The following is a 17,635-nucleotide window of genomic DNA, read 5'->3' on the forward strand; positions in this document are numbered from 1 at the left end:
TCTGCTACATATGCAGCTAGAGCCATGAGTCCCTCCATGTGTACTCTTTGATTGGTGGTTTAGCCCCTGGGAGCTCTGGGGGTACTGGTTGGTTCATATTGTTGTTCCTCCTACGGAGATGCAAACCCCTTCAGCTCCTTGGGTCCTTTCTCTAGCTCCTCCATTGGGGACCCTGTGCTCGGTCCAGTGGTTGGCTTTGAGCAGCCACCTCTGTATTTGTCAGGCACTGGTACAGCCTCTCGGGAGACAGCTGTATCAGGCTCAAAACTTGACTTTTAAAAACTTGATGAACATCAGCTGCTGGAGGCTATTGGAAGTGAGGGGTCCTTCCTTAGCCCTCCTTCTGTCTCCCTCCTCTCTTCCATTTGGTTTTTGGCAGCCTAGCTGATGCACTCCCCTTTCCATGTCTCTCATTACTGCACAAGTTTACAGGAGAGGTCAAGTCAGTTTCTACTGGTCTACTCAGTAGGTAGGGTGGAGCCTTTCATTAGTCGGGGGAGAGATCAGCCTCCAAGTTCAATGTAGCTGAGGAAGAATGTTTCTTTCAGTTTTTTTTTATGAGGCTAGCAATCATAGTAAGAAATGAACTTTTTTGTTATTGGGGTTATTATCCAGAAACAAGCAGCCGAAAGGACACACCTCCCTGCAGTCTACCTGCTTAGCTACGTACACTATCTCTGCCTTCATTTCGCTCGTTAATAATGTATTTTGTTATATCTCATAGTGATTGATCAGCAACATATCGAATTACCTGGGATGATATATAAAGTTTGTCCCCTTTTAAGAATTTATGGCTCAGACATTTGAGTATATGAATGCTTAGGGAAAAAAAAATCTTATGAATGGGATAGTATACAAATGCGTACGGTGTACTTTTGAAAGGTGAAGACCCCAAACAAGCCCTATCTACTGCCACATTTCTTCAGGGTGGTAAACTTCCAGGGCCTACAAGGATTATTTTAAAACTGTGTTTGCTGGCTGCCACTGTGCTACTAAAAATAAACTGGTCTGAGGGAACTGTGTGAGAGGACATTCCTGGAAGCTGTTTCATCTGAAGCCATTTGTGACGAAGCAGTCTTCATTTTTTTTTTTTTTTCTTTTGCACCTTCATCCAGGCCACACTGATATATGTCAGAAGACCTGGGTCTTTACCTTTCTTCTCTTTGTTGTTTCTTTCTCCCCCCTTTCCTCCCTCCCTTCACCCCCTCTCTTTCCTTTTTTTAAAGGCAAATGTATACTTGCAAATTCTACTTAAGCCTGTGTTTGGCTCACTTACTTCAATTCTGTTAACTGGAGTTAGAGACACAATACAATCCACATGCTACAGAACTATTTTAAAGAAGATGAAGAAAGGACTGTGTGTGAATACTGGCATAGGTTCACGTGCCCCTCACCCTGGCCTGGACACCCACACACATTGGTGTCAGATCTATGGAAGCTGAAGTCAGTTAAAAGTCCTTTAATAGGCTGGTGACCTTGAACAACTTAATTTGCCTATCTGGTCCTAGGTCTTCAGCTATGAAATGTGGCCAAAAAGGAATGTTTTAGGGCCAGTCACTTCTGTCAAAGTCATTAAGACTCCACTTCGGTGATAAGTCACAATTGATTTGCATAGACACCTTGCAGGGTAAAAAAGTCCAACGACCTAAGAGCTCAGACAGCTGGATTGGGAACAGAAGGCCAGAGAGCACAGGAGCACAGTGCCCTACTGGAAAGGGGTAGGGAGAGAGAGAAAGAGGGAAAGAAAAAGTAGGGAGGGGAGGAGAGAGGAGGCCAGGGGAGAGGGAGAGAGAGAGGGAGAGATGGAGGAGAGACTGGACTAAGGCAGAGTCAAGGTTGTAGCCACTTTTCCTGGGAAGGACGCAGCAATATTTGTGCAAGCACGAAGGAGACTCACAAGCCACAGAATGGGGCATTGCAACCTTCCAACCTCGGACGCATCAAAAAATTTTTACAAATCCAGGATATATATATATATATATATATATATATATATATATATATATATATTTTTTTTTTTTTTTTTTTTTTTTCTTCAGGAAAGGGAGAGAGGAGGATTGGGCATTCCCGGGATGACAAAGGTTCCAGAGGCTTCTGCTTGAAGACTTGAGATGCGGAGTCCTCTGAAGGAGAGAGGACTGGGATCCCCAAAAGAGTGGGGCAAAGAGCAGCTACAGTATCTATCCCCAAGAGTCCTTTCCTGCTTGCCTCTGTTCACAGGGATGCCTACCTCGCCCTCATCCTTACTCCCACGCGGGTCTCCGCTTGGCCCACCGCGCCCTCACCCGGCCGGTGTCTCGGAATTCCCCCAGACCCACCCAGTAACGGTTTTTGGATCAGCAGCTTCCGACCCCTCCCCCTTTTCCTTTCTCACTGGAGCCGCAGTACCGCGCGCTTCTGAGAGGGGCAATCCGCCCCGGAACCGACGTGAGCGGCCCGGGGCGGGGTTAGTGGAAGCGGCCCAGGGATCCCCCAGTTCCAGCTGGGTCCTCTCGGCACCCCACACCTCTTTCTCACGCACGACTTGTCCACCCCCATCCCCCAGTCCTGTGCTTGTTCCCAGCCTCCTTGCCCAGCTCTGCTCTCCTCCCCGCCTCCCACCCCCACCCCCGCGCGCCTGGCACGCGCAGCCGAACTGGGCGCCGCCTCCATCAGAGCCGAGCCGGCGGCTCCGCTGAACAGCCGCCTCTGCGGCCGCCGCGCCGGTCCTCCGCGTCCTCTCCTGGTCCCGCCCTCCTAGTCCCTTCGCCCCGGTTCCCCTTCCCACCCTCTTCCCTCCTCCCTCTCCAGCCTCCCTCTGCGTTCTCTGGCTGCAGTCCGCGCCCGGCCCGCCACCGGGCGGGCAGGAGGACGGCGGCGACTCCACCATGAGCGGCGAGGGCAGCAAACGGTCTAGCCGTGCGGACAGCCTCGAAGCTGAGCCACCTCTGCCCCCGCCGCCCCCGCCCCCGCCTCCGGGAGAGTCGGCCCTGGTCCCCACCTCCCCACGCTACGGGCCGCCGCTGCCCGCGCCCCTGGAGCGCATCGTAGGGTCTGGCGAGCCGCCGGTAGAACTGGCCTCTCGGCGCAAGGGCGCGGGAGAGCCTCTACCGCCACTGCCACCGTCTCTGTTGCCCGGCGACCAGGAGGTGACAGCGGCGGGCGACTTCTGCGAAGGTCCTAGGCGCCTTCCGGAGGTGAAGCTCCCCGAAGCTGCGGCGGGGAAAGGCAGCCCGGGGGAGCCCGAGGCCGGCGCGTGCGGGGAGGGCGAGCGGCGAGGCACCGGAGACCAGCCTGAGACACGCTCCGTGTGTAGTAGCCGCAGCAGCAGTAGTGGCGGCGGTAGCGACCAGCGCTCGGGGCATCAGCACCAGCACCATCAGCCCATTTGCAAGATCTGCTTCCAGGGCGCAGAGCAGGTAAGGCCGGAGGGACCCCAGGTCTGCAGGCGGTGAGCCCTGACCCTGGCCCGCAAGGGTAGAGCTTTCAGCACCACGGACAGCGCACGCCTCGCAACTGAGCCTTCCTCTCCAGTTCTCTTTCTGGAAGGCTGTAAAAGTGTCCCGGTGGTCAATACAGAAGTAAATTAACCTATACCTTTTCTCCCTCCCTTATTTTGAAGTCAGGTACTCCTAGATACTATAATGATAACATCATTAAGCGTTTCTTGTGAATTACTCAAATGATTTTGGTTTATAAGTAGATGCAAGCCTATAGGTCTGTTTTCTGTTAATTTATCCAGAGAACTTAGTCTCAGAATACAAATGAGGCTGGGGATAAGTCATGCTATATCAATATCAATATGAGGTATGCAATACCAATATGCAATACCAAAAGAGGGTGTTTTTTATTACACATTTTTAATGAGAAAGGTGCTACAGTTCTTGCAAAAGAAAGTACTTGAACAGCAAGGGTATCTTAGCCAATTGGTGTCCTTTGTTAGAAACACATTTTAAAAATTATAACCATCGTTAGAGTCACATGCAAACTTCCACAAGAATCATCATGCAGGGGAAATGATAATGCATCTCTCTTGCAAAGTGTGTCAAAACATTAGCTTTAATGTTTCTGAAAGTTAGGAAGTTGCGTAAGAATACGCAGGCTTTCAGGAAATAGTGCCCTGAGTCAATATTTATGATGCTACATTTAGAAAAAGTAAAAGCACAGGCTACTCTGAGCTGCTTTCTGCTATGCACTTCTCCTTTAGCAATGATTAAGAATAACTGCAGAGGAAATGCATCTGACCATCCACTTAAAAGTTATTAAAGAGATTTAATAGTAGAGCTTTTTCCCCAAGGGCATTGGGGGCTACATCTTGCAGACATTTTGCATGTCAGTGGAACATTTCTGTCATAACTCTAAGCACTATCTTAGAAATAGTTTTTTTAAGACTTTAGTGTCATTCCCATCAGAGATATGAAAATTTAATTTGGTTTTCTGGGATATAGCTTGATGCTTGTATAGTTCTGGGTAAACAGAGTAGACACCAAAGAAATCAAGCTTAGGGGTTTTAAGTAGAGGCAGAAACACAGATATTTACAGTGTCCTCCTCCTCCTTCTTCTTTTTCCCACTCCAGGGTGAGTTGCTAAATCCTTGCCGATGTGATGGGTCTGTTCGGTACACACATCAGCTATGTCTTCTAAAGTGGATCAGTGAGAGGGGCTCCTGGACCTGTGAGCTGTGCTGTTATAGATACCACGTCACAGCCATTAAAATGAAGCAACCTTGCCAGGTAGACACAATACTCACTCTTCCAGGAATAATTTTGTTAACATGGGTACACTTGAATTTTGTTTTTGCTTAAATGGTCTCCTTAATACTACTTAAGAATATTTAATGTAAGTTGCAGTAAGACCAAGATGTAGAATTTGTAGGCGGTGCTTAGAGAAAGCCATGATATTCTTTCTGAGAAACTCCAAGGGCATTTTAACCAAATGATTTCCTTTATAATTTGTTGTTTACTGATTAAATTACACCGAATTCTGTTTCTTAAAGGCTACATTGGTAAAAATGAATCCACATGAGTCTGTTTTATTAATAAGATGCTATACAGCTTATTTAGCAGACTTTTTTTTTTTTTTCATTTTTAAACCATACCTAGCTGGGTTTATGGAAAAGAGATGCAAATGAAGTGGCCGTTTACTGGTGTGGAAACTTGCAGTTGAGATTGTCAGCTCAAGTCTAAACATTCTTCCTGCTTTCGTTTTCTGTTCCATAAGAGATTTTAAAGATTTTTTTTCACATTAACTCGTGGTGCCACTCAATTACATATGGGGATGCAGGCACGTTCCCTGCAGCCGCTCTCCATAATGCTGCTTAAGTTCCACCTAGTTTCAAATCTTTGTGTAAAATCACAGTGACACAGTATCATAAGTTTGCAGCTATACCCCTCTCCCTGCCCACCACAATAGGCTCACCCCCACCCCATCTCCTTATTTTTTCTGGGTGGATATGACTCAAGCTCTTGAATAGGCTGATGGAATATCAAATACAGAATGTTAAGAAGATAGCTTAGAGGAAAGTGAGGCAATATGTAACAAGATCTGGCAGGAGATGGAGCAGAGCTACATCAACCATGAAAAAGGCAACGGGAAATGTGAAGAGAGAAATACAATGGAACCCAGTGGCTCTCACTGCTAGGCTTGCCCATGGCCACTTGGTTTGCCCATGATCAAACTCAGTTTATATTGAGGTACATAACATGCATGGCACTGTAATATTTCTGAAGGAATCCAGAATGTGAATTATTAGTGCATTAGGAATTTAAATTTCTTAGTATTCAATTGATACCATATATGCAATTAATTCACAACTCTAAAATTTGCATTTAAGGCATGATTAGCAATCATGAGATAAAAAAGGGAATTTTCTCCACCTCAGACTTACAAGTTAGTCGAAAATGGGAAACTAACCTAAGGAGAGGCGTGGCCACACAGAAGTCAGTGACAGGCCTAACCTAAGGAGAGGCGTGGCCACACAAAAGTCAGTGACAGGCCTAACCTAAGGAGAGGCATGGCCACACAGAAGTCAGTGACAGGCCTAACCTAAGGAGAGGCGTGGCCACACAGAAGTCAGTAACAGACCTTTTCCAGTTCATGGACCAACTGAAAAAGAGTTGGAGCCATGTCCAAAGGTCATGGCCTGGCTGACATTGTTGTATCTATGATAATCTTATGAACAGATTACATATGAGGCAAGACATAGGAACTTTTTCTCACCAGTAGTGAGCCTAGAGAGAATGATATGTGGCACTACAGCAGAAAGTTATTTCAAAAAACTTTGAGAGCTACTATATATTCATTCCTTTTGAACATTAATTTTGCAGTAAATAGAAATAGGCTTCTTATTAGATATAAAAGTCTAGGGCAAAAAATACTTTTTATAGCAATTGTAATCCTATGGCCAAAGGAATTTATTCCTTTAATTTCATCAATTTCATAAAATAATCAGTAATTATTTTAACAAAAGCAATTTTCTAAACAATTTTTCCTCAAAAAGTCAAAAATTCTCCAAATTAACCCAACACTACTAATGTATTTAAGATTGTATATGTGCTATATGAGCAAATAACACTATTTATAGCAATTGCAATCCTATGGCAAAGGGAATTCAGGTCTTTAGTTTCATTAATTTCATAATCAGTAATAATTTTAACAAAAGCAATTATCCAAACAATTTTTCCTCAAAAAGTCAAAATCCTCCAAATTAATCCAACACTACTAATATATTTAAGATTATATATATGATCTGTGACATCTGATTATTACTCTGAGATAGAAGGTAATATTTAGAAACAAGGTTCATGCATGCTATGCTAGTACATTTTATCATGCCAGAGATGAAAGAACTTTGAAGACTATATCTAATACATATAGAGCTTGGTACTTCTTTTTTAAGGTATTAGGGATTGGCCCAAGCCCACACACGTACACAGCAAATACTCTACCGCTGTACTCCAGATCCAAGCTTGATCCCCTTACCTAACTGAAACTGGCCATGAAATGCTCAGAATGGGCTCTTAGAACCTAGATGAAGAGACATAGATAACGCTCAGAATGGGCTCTTAGAACCTAGATGAAGAGACATAGATAACGCTCANGGCTCTTAGAACCTAGATGAAGAGACATAGATAACGCTCAGAATGGGCTCTTAGAACCTAGATGAAGAGACATAGATAACGCTCAGAATGGGCTCGTAGAACCTAGATGAAGAGACATAGATAGCTTGTTCCCAGCCTGCCATTTGTGTTACAGTTGACCTACAACCTGAGCATTCACTCTGTCTCTTACTGTGAGGTCCATGGGAGTCGTCTGTCATCATCTCCATGTTCCTATGGCCTGATACAAAGCCACATCCTCTTGGGGTTCAATCAAACAGGAAGCCTATGTAGGGCTCTTCTTTTCCCAGTCTAGCACTCTGTTTCCTACGAATAGGGTCCTGTCATGGCTATGAGCAGACAGTTCACTGGACTAGAACAGAATACAGACTAAAATTGAACACAGACATTTACTGAGCAGTTAGTCTGTGCCAGCCACTGTTCTAAATGCCTTCCACACAGAGATACCACTATTTAGTCTCTGTAACATACCAATAATTTGATCAATGCTGTTATCTCGACATTACACAATGTGAAACTGGAACATCGCCAGTCTCTCCTGGGGATATATCTGGATTCTAACTCAGTCAGCCTGGCTTTGGGGCCTGTGGTATTAAGTGGGAATGCTGGGAAATTCGCTTTAAGTCTTCTGCCAACCTGTCTGGATGTCTCAGGGTCTTCTGTGCATTTTCCTATGTGATGTCTGAGGCAAGCAGGAGCTGGTGTATTAACCCAGCATTCTAAGAAAGAGTAGAAAGTCTTTTGCTGCACACCAAACTCTCTGAATTCTTAGTGATTTAAGTAGCCAGTACAACCTAGTGCCTCATGAGTCTGGGTCTCGGATAAGGTCAGTGGGAAGCTTTGTTCCACAGAAGGGATTACCTGGAACTGTAATCCAGAGCTTTGGCCTTGCCAGCATCCTCAATGACTTGTCTGTTTGACTTGTTCTTGGTGGTGGCTCTTCCTTGGGGCTCAGTTCTCCTCCCACATCCTGTACTTCTAGCACAATGAAATACGGTTTGTTTGTTTGTTTTGTTTTGTTTTTTGAGGATACAAGTGGGCACTATGAATGTACTAAGACTTGACCTTGGAAGTGACATGATTTCATATCTGTTGCATCCTCTTATTTAAAGCAAATTTAGTCTGACTCTGATCCAAGAGATGCAAACTGACTCTACTTCCAGAGGCTGGCCTGCCTTTAAAGAAAGACCTTTTATTCCCCCACACTTCCCAGGAGAAAGTTCTAGTGCGACTCACATCTCTGTCCTGATCTCTCTATTTGGTCTTCCTCAGGTCCACATGGACCAGTAGGCCTTGCTGTAACTTTCCTGTCAGGGGCTCTGAGATGAAGGGGGCTGTCTGTCCATGGAAGCTTGCCTTGCCCTGCTGTTTGGCACATTCTCTCAAGCTCCTTCCAGGATTGCTTGTTATCATCATGTCTTCCTTACTGTTCACTGGGAGATGGGGGCAGTGAAGTTCAAGGAGCAGGTAGGCAGGAAACAGGCATGTGTGAGCAAAACCTGGTGCAGAATGCCTCGTAGACACATGTGAACAACACTTGCCACAGAGTGCTTCAAACTTTAGTTTTTCTTGTTTCTCTCTCATCAAGATTCAAATTCTCCCACTTCCCTTCTGTTTCAGTTATCTCAGTGGTAGAACCTCAGAGAAAGTGAGCGGACACATTTATATCTTAATTACTGCATCATTAGTAGTAGGAGTTACAACACTTGAGGCACTTAAAATGCATTTACCTTCCTCCCTACTTGCAGAGAGTCTACTTATTAAATGATATATTAAATGATATTTATTAAGTGATGTATTTATATATCATGAAAAATGTATCATTATATCATTATTATATTCTATATATCATTTTTAAATGATGTATGAATGGTATTTTAAGAGTGAAAGCTAATTCTGTCTTGAAGCCCATATTATGTCTGAAAAATGAGATATCTGAGCATATAAAATGACATTTACTTCAAATTTGTTAGTGACATTGTAAACCGACAATGCAACTTTGTAGCTTTTGAATGCTGTCTGTGCTATGTAGTTTTAAGGTGTCACATTTACTATGTAATGTGCCATGTGGGACACTGTACCCTTGACATAAATCTTGAACTGTAGTGCTTCCAGATAGGAAAACATGAGAAGTCCCAACAATAATATTAATATACATACGAATTAACTTATACTTAATCATTTTAAACCTTTATTTTCTTAATGTGCGTTGCGTGAGTCTGTGTGTGTGTGAGTCTGTGTGCGTCTCTGTGTGTGTGTGTGTGCTTGTGTGAATCTGTGTGTGTGTGTCTGTGTGAGCCTGTGTGAGTCTGTGTGCATCTCTTTGTGTGTGTGTGCTTGTGTGAATCTGTGTGTCTGTGTGTGTGTGTGTATACACATGCACATGTGCATACTTCACAGCACTCTCATGGAGGTCAGAGGACACACCACTTGTGGCAGTTGGTTCTTCCCTTTTGGGCTGTAAGTTTTGAAGATCAAGCTCAGGTCATCAGGCTGGGTAACAGATGCCTTTAGCCACTGAATCATCTCTCTAGCAATGACATCTTTCAAAAGGAGATGATGAAGGCACCTATGCCATATCATATTTTGAGGATTAATGTCCCAAATATACATGGCATGCTTAGAATGGCTCTGTCTCCCCTTGGTCTAGCATCACTGTTACCTGTTCATCCTGCTGAGAGAACAGGGCCTGGTCCTCTCTCCTAAGAGGGGCCCCTTGTTCCCTTCTCTCTACTGTCAGCATATCGCAGTTACCGTCCTCTTTCTATATAGTTCTTTAAGTTTTATTTTTAACTAATTAATAGTAATTGTATAAACATTCAGGACATTAAGAGATGTTTCAGTGCATGGATAATTAGTATAATGATTAAATACAGCCAGCTCATGTATTCACATCAGATATTTAACATTGTTTTGTGTGTGTGTGTGTGTGTGTGTGTGTGTGTGTGTTAGGACTATGCAAAGCATGGCATTTTAGCTCTTTGCAAACACACAGGATATTGTTGAAACTACTCCCTGCATCTAACTGCAGTTTGGTACCCAGTGACTCCCGTCTCCCCTTTCCACTCCACCCCTAGCCTGTCTTCTGATAACTGCCATTCTGCCCTCTACACATAATAAACCAGTATCTTGTGGATTGTGCACACACGTGAAGTCATGTGCCATTTAGTATCCGATTCCAGGCTTATTGCACTTAACATGATACCCTTAAGCTGCACTCCTATCGTGGCAGAAACACTGACTAGTTCCTTTGTAAACACATCATCTTCTGTGGGCATGTAGGTGTTTATCCTGGTTATTGTGAATTCCATAATCTGCTTTTTGTTCAACATTGTTCTTCACCTACATTTTTGCTTCTTGTTTTTTATTTTTATTTATTTATTCAGCAAAACATATCACAGTTTCCAACTGAACCCATTATCAAGAATTATTAATAAATCAGAATTTTTGAAAGCACTCCCGATGTCCCTCTCTGTGAGTCTAACTTATCTCCCTTTTGAGTTGTCTTGTCTTTGGAGATCGGAGATTTAGAGAATCTTTAATGTGGTAATTTCATGGGACAGCTCTACTCAGACTTAGAGAGCCATTGTGAATTTGTAGTTTGGAATGGCTGCCATTGGGTGGAGTGCCTGTGACCAGTCAGTGGGAAGTTATGGAGTCTGACTTAGAACTTGTTGAAGGGTAATGGTGAAAGGTGACTTGGCAGAGTAAAAGTACTGTCTACCTGGGCTTGCATGCTGGCCAGCTACCTTTTAAGGCATTGGGCGCCTGGCCATTTCTATTCACAGTCCCTACTGCTTTTCCTTCAAATATTCATAATGCACTCTGGGCCACAGGTCTTGTCAGAGCTGTAGGAATGATGTAAATGTCTTTCACAAAAGGTCAGGGGCATAAAATTATTCTTCAGTTTTAAATCCTTGTTACTAAAATCCTGCAATTCCTCACAACAGGTACAAATTAGCATTATTTGTAGTCATCTTAGACATCGTTCTCAAGCCCAACTTCTAGACCGATTTGTGAGGCATGTCTAGATCTCATGACTTTCTTAAATGGGGTATGAAGGGGATATTTTCACCTTCATGGAACTTCACAGTGTAATGTTCTAGAAGAAACTGATGAATTATCTCTAAAACTGACTGAGATTTTGGAAATGTATTAATAACACCTGAGAGCATACACCCCATCAGTCTGGCACTGACTTCCTAGGAAGCATCCTCAGTGGTGACTTCCACATGCCCATGTGTGTACAACCTTGTTTCACTTTGACTTGTTATCTAGCTGTTGATCTTGTTATCGTTTCCAGTGGGTTTGACAGTAGAGGAGGAGCTGAGGCAAAGCCTTTCACGAGCATGTCCAGTAACAAAAAAGAAAAAGATGATGTACAAATATCATACCTCATAAGCTTAAGCTGGCATAACTTAGAGCCAACTAAAACTGCCGACATGAACAGTGAAGGTGCCACAACACAGTCTCTCTTCCTTAGACACAGATTTTGTTTCATTTATTCACTTGTTCTCCAGATGTGTGAATCTGCACTTCATTCATTAGCCATGATCTATGACTCTGTTGAATGACATCTATGGATGATCTTAGTATTCTACTATAGTCATCATACTTACTGTACAGCACTGTGTTCTGCTGATTCCCCAAGGTGTCCCAATGTCAGATGGCTCTGAAACAGGAGAGATGGGGAAAAAGGTAGTGGGCATTTGGGGCTTCGTGTGTCCTGGTGCTTCTAAAAGCCTGCACAGGGTGAAGCCAGGAGACAATGTGCATCATGTAGATAATACCTTCCAGAAATTTTTCCTTCACATACCTCTGCTTTTCCACATTTTATAGTTGTTTTAAAGTGTGTCTTTCTTTTGTTTTGATATTTTTCTCCTCTTTGCTGTCTGTGCCTGTTTACCTAGCTGCCTCTAGGAGAAAAGATCTAGAGTATAGGTGTGGGCGGATCTATCCCTCCAAACAAGTTACAGGGGCAAAGAATATTTTAAGTAACAACCACAAACAGAGTTCCAACATATCTTCACTTGATAACTGGTTATTTAAATCCGAAGACTAGAATAGAACGTTCATTAAGCTCTGAGGGTCACTGTGACTATTGTCCTAGCTCACAAAGACCTGCAGATAACCATGTCGAAGAACAGACGTGACTCTGCTCCAGAGAAGCTTCACTTAACAATACCTAACTTTGAACTTCACTCCATCATGACGTTTCAAGAAATGGTATTCCAAAAGCAGCTACAAAACTGGATCTGGCCCATTGTGTTCAACAGTAGTTCAAGCAACTAGAAGCCTAATGTAGACCTGGGTGTTTCCTAGAGAATCATATAGGCAAAATGTATTAAGTTTTAATGTTTGCAGCTTTAAGTGGAGCTATGATTAACTTACTTCATCTAGAAGATGGTCTCAGTCCAGCTCCATAAAAGTATTGAATATTACTATTGACCCCTACTGAATGTTCAAACCATTGTCCTTACCAAACAGTTCCTTAGTTGTTTCAGACCCCAGGGATAGTTTCTGTCTCATCAGGTGGAAGGCAGGGCCACAGAAACCCTCAGTGTTGGAGCAAGCCACCGTCTCATCTCAGTGAGCCCTGACATGTATGTGCAGAGTGCTAGTGGGCCCAACCCTACACAGACCCTTCCAGCATCTGCCACTCACGAGGTGTCTACAGTTCTGACATTGAATTCTTTCAGTTTTCTTAGGGATTCTAGAGTAGGGCTGGAACAGTGATGACTGGAACAAGCTTTAGAACAAATCACAGAGCAACAGCACAACATTGCAATTTGGTCAGTCTGTGACCATTCGATGAATGCTGATGATATCAATGAGTGAGTGGGTGAGTGTTTTTTGAAACACGCTAGAATCATGGAAGTTCTGTTATTTCTGCTGTGAGACTAGGCCTTAAGGAATTACAGTTGTTTTCATTTCCTGAACACTGGCTTTCTGCTTGGTAGCTGCTCGTTTTTTTTTTCACTTTCTTCTTAGATCTACTAGCAGTGAGATTCAGAATATGCCTGGACTAATGTTTTCAGTTTTCCAGACCATAACAAAAAAACCTCAAAAGTAATAGAGATCAAATTTTAAAACCGAGAGAGAGAGAGAGAGAGAGAGAGAGAGAGAGAGAGAGAGAGAGAGAGAGAGAGAGAGAGAACAAGCTTCCAGTGAAATATATCTACTCTTTTAAAAACCTAAAATGTCATGGAAAAAGACTTAGTTAGCTGCTACCAGCAACACACTTTCTTTCTTGAGATTGTCACTGTTTGAAGGGTTTCACATAACATCTGCTTGGGGAACTTAAATACTTTGTTGGAAATTTCACTATGGCTGCAGAGGAACCTACTGGATATAAATTTTTTCTGTGAAATCTGCCACCTGACTGATGACAATACGGCTACATTATTTGATGCGTGGTTTGTATCATTATAATGTAACTTCAAAGATGATGTTTTTGGCTGGTGGGACTCCACCCCAGCACAGGGAGCTACAGCAAAGAGCAGACTCTTTCCTCCTTGCTTGTTTCCTGCTGTACCCTGCCTGTGGCTTTGCTGTGTTGTGACTAAAGGGATCAGAACAATGGACACTCAGCTTCCTTCTATTCCTGGGCCTTCTATGAGGAGAGAGGATGACTTGGAGGATAAGCCGGGAGTGCATTGGACCATTCAGAATCACAGAGAAGGGCCTGATGAGCAGATAATCACCACAATTACAAGTAACTGCATAGCTAACTCAGAGGTCTCTGCGAGAACATCTGTATTGTGGTCTGTGCTTTCTGTATCCTTGGATATTTGACAGCCTGTCCCCTGTGAGCACAACTCATAATTCAACAGCTGTTCCAAGTGATTAATGCAAATGAAGTTTGATATCAATAAAAGTGGACTGTAAATTGTTGTATAGGAGAATATGAGGGAAACTTAGAAACATGAACTATAGGCAAAGACAATACAGGGACTCATCAAAGAGACATTTCGTATTCTGTCCATCCCTTAGATTTTAGCTGCTGTGCAAAATTCCATCTAATAACTTTGTTTCCATTTTTAATCTCAGGTTAGTGCATTTTGATTGATGACACATGGGCACTGTATCTGTATTGGAATAATGGAACTTCTTTCCTTAATGTGCCTTTTGTCTCGCTTCTCTTTTTAGCTAGCTGATTGTGTGTAAGTGGCCAAGAGCATAATTCAGGCACAGGGATAGAGGGGGAGTGGGCTCCTCAAGTGTCTAGCTGTTATTCCAGGAGCTCCTGGGCACTCCTTTGCTATATATGGCCTTGCAGTTGTGCCAAATGGCATCTTCCTCCTCAATTAGCATCATGACACAGAGCTACAAAATAGTGTAGATGAACAGAGAACTATCTCAGAATACCTACACAGGCTCTCTGTGGCTTGTTGGACCTGTTGAAAAGAGATTTTAGGAAAGGGTGGACTCTTTTATAAACATGGGGGGGGAGTCTTTATATTTTTGTGGAAAATATTTCCAAAGCTCCTGTATTAAACAACATGTTACATTTACAGATTTTTACATTATGTATACATTTAAATGGCCTATTAGCTTTTCTTTTTAAATAAAGTGTGCAAAAACTTGATAGTTGAGTGCAAAAGAAGACAGGCTCTCCTTTGTTTCATACTTGTTTTTTTCTTTGCTCCATTTCCTTCTTGCTTTTCTGAGCATTATCTTACTTTTACTTTTTTGTTATTGGGAAAAATAGCCAGGAACTTTCCATTAATGTTTCAATCCCTTGGAGAGAAGGGACATAGTGAAGAGATGTGGTAAAGTGTTCCCCAGGCTAAGAACAGCCAACCTCAGATCTAGAGGTTGAATCGGATGTCTCCAGCTTCCCCCGTGGTGTCTTTCTGTGTCTTTCATGGCAGCCTGTCTAGAATAGTACAGCGGCTTCTGTGAATTTCCTTTCAGATCTAGACGACTTGAGTAGTTTAAAGAAGTGAAAATAGAAACAAACACATAAAATGCTAGGCTAGCCAACACGACCACAAGGAGCTTGTCCTAAATTTGTTGGGTAGCTTTAGGCTATGGCCATGGAGTGCAAAAGACATAGATGCTAAAAATTTCTACGTGATTGTCAAGGAAGAGAGTTGACTCCCCCTTCTTCTAGAACTCTCATCCTCTGACCTGCTACCATTGAGGCTGAAGGTCATGTCCATGACAGAAAAGGACATTTCAAAAAGTTTTTGCCAGAATGTTTGTGGCATGATTAAGTTCCATTCCAGTAAGCTGAATGGAGAAAAAAAAATACCAGCGATTTCTCAATTGTCCACTATGGACACTTCAACATCATGGATTATTATTGATGTGACAGAGCATGGTGATAATTTGGGAATGAATGTATGTGGATTAATAGTGTCAGTATGACAGAATCTAGAATCAAGCAGGAGATAGCCTGTGAAGGTCTATTTAGGTTAAGTTAAACTCTGGAATGTCTATAAAGCTGCAATATTGAAGCTGGAGATGCCAGGACCATGGGACCTCCTCTGAAGAAGAGACAGGCTCAGTATGGGCGTGTCTAAGAGCTTACAGAGTGCCACAAGTAACAGCTGGAGCTGGAAGGAGTGCAGGAAATTTCATCAGGAGCTCAAGATGCTGGACGCGTAGCTGCAGGATTTGTTGTTTTCCTTGCTGGGAGCTGGTCTTGCTTTTTGTCCGATCCTTGCTTTGCTCCATTCCTCCCCTTTGGAGACAGTTGTTATCTCTGTGTCACTGTACACTGAAGGATACAATTTGGTTCTGATTGTGTAAGAAATCACCCTTATGATATTGTTTGGAGGTCATATATAAGACATGTTATTTGATCTGTTAAACAGGTTGGAAGTGTTAAAGATATCCGAGACTTTTGAAGTTGTACTAATTAATCACAGTTTGCATTATGAGAGTGCCCTGAGCCCATGGAGACAAGGCGTAGAAAGTTGCAGCTTGAAAGTGATGTGTTTGGGTGTCAAGTTGATAAGAGCAGAGTTGTGACGTTGATAACTGTCCATTTAGCAGGACTTGGGGTAACATAAAAGACAAGCATCTAGGCATGCGTGTGAGGGATGGTTGGGGTTAAGATAGTCTCTGGCCATGCCTGTGCCTACCTTAAATGTGAAACTATGTGACCCTCCACTGCATAAAATGGAGACCATGAGCTGAGTCATAGCCGTGGCCTTTTACTGCTTTCTGGCTAATGATACTGTGTGACCAGCTGCTTCAAGCTCCTGTCACTCTGGGTTGTCTACCTGTTATGCTTAGTGTCAACTATCAGCTTGACAAAATCTAGAATTTCCTGGGGGAATGGACCTGTGAGCATGCCTACAGGTGGCTTGTCTTAAGTTAATTGATGTATGAAGACCTGTTCTGTGGAAGTACTACTCTATGGTTATAGGATTCTGAATTTTATGAAGTGGAAAAAAATAAGCTGAACATTAGCTTGTATGAATTCAGCATTCTCTGCTTTTCAGCGGTTGATATGATACGTCCAGATTGTTTCAACTCCTCCTGCCTGAGTCTTCCTGATGGAGTGCCTATATCCCTAAATAATAAACCCTCCTTTTTCGTCTTAAACTGTTTTTGTCAGAGTATTTTATCACAGCTACAGTGGGAAAGACTAAGCCTGTATTGCCCAACCATGAGTCAACTCTACCCTTCCAGTTGCCTTTGTCAAGAGTTTGTCAGAGTAGCAAGATAAGCAGCTAATACACTTGTGGACTTTGGGCCTTGGGAGGCAATTTTCCTCATGCCCCAGAGGTAACCACAGAACATTCCATCATTGTTATTTTCTATTGTGCACTGTATAATCAATACTTCGTGATTGATTATTTTTTCATGAATTTGTGATTGTGATTTAAGTGTGACTGGTCATTTGTTTAACAACAACTGCTTTACTGTAAGCCATGTTCTAAGCCCTGGAGGTAACAGGTTTGTTAAAGCAAGTAGGATCTCTGACTCTAGAACTGAGAGAAAGAAACCATAAGGCCTTGTTAATTATATATTGTGTTATAGTTAAATGGGAAATAAATTGGGTTTAATGGCTAATTTCATGTTCAGATGCACTGGACACATTCTTAGACATTAGTCTGCATGTGCTGTGAGACTTTTCCGGGAGAGACTGCCATTTGAGTCTGTAGGTGGAGTAAAGCCGAAAGCCTCTCTAATCTGCTTGGACCTGTCCTAGAAATTGGAATCCTAAGTGGAAAAAAATGGCTGACCTTCTCCTGGAAGGGGAGGGAATCGTGCCACCTATCTATCTATCTCTTAGTCAGAGAACTGATTTGCTCTTGCTGCTGTATGTGAACAGAAGCATCAGCTCTTCCTGGATTGCATCCTGACTGTCCTTCAGATCCAGCGGCTTTCAGTGCCATCCTGTCAGCTCTCTTCTTTCTCAGGCTTTCAGGTGCCTCCTGGGATCACAGAGTCTGCTCTGATGAATCGCTAGCTGCTCTGATTAATGATCTGTAGAATCAACAGTCTCAGTCATATGAACTAGCTCCTGGCCATAAATCTCTCAACACACACACACACACACACACACACACACACACACA

General features: G+C 43.0%; 1 protein-coding gene across 2 annotated transcripts in view; it reads left to right on the plus strand.

Annotated features, from left to right (window-relative positions):
* The first annotated feature begins 2,653 nt into the window (after positions 1-2,653).
* March11 (membrane associated ring-CH-type finger 11) overlaps positions 2,654-17,635 on the plus strand; it is a 98,254-nt gene continuing 83,272 nt past the window's right edge. For both annotated transcript variants that reach the window (XM_021208668.1, XM_021208669.1), the window contains exons 1-2: positions 2,654-3,398; positions 4,557-4,712. In XM_021208668.1, coding sequence (XP_021064327.1) covers positions 2,868-3,398; positions 4,557-4,712 — 687 coding nt within the window. In that variant the 5' untranslated portion in view covers positions 2,654-2,867. The remainder of the gene's footprint in view (positions 3,399-4,556; positions 4,713-17,635) is intronic.

Source organism: Mus pahari, chromosome 11, assembly GCF_900095145.1.
Source record: "Mus pahari chromosome 11, PAHARI_EIJ_v1.1, whole genome shotgun sequence".
Lineage (NCBI taxonomy): Eukaryota > Metazoa > Chordata > Mammalia > Rodentia > Muridae > Mus > Mus pahari.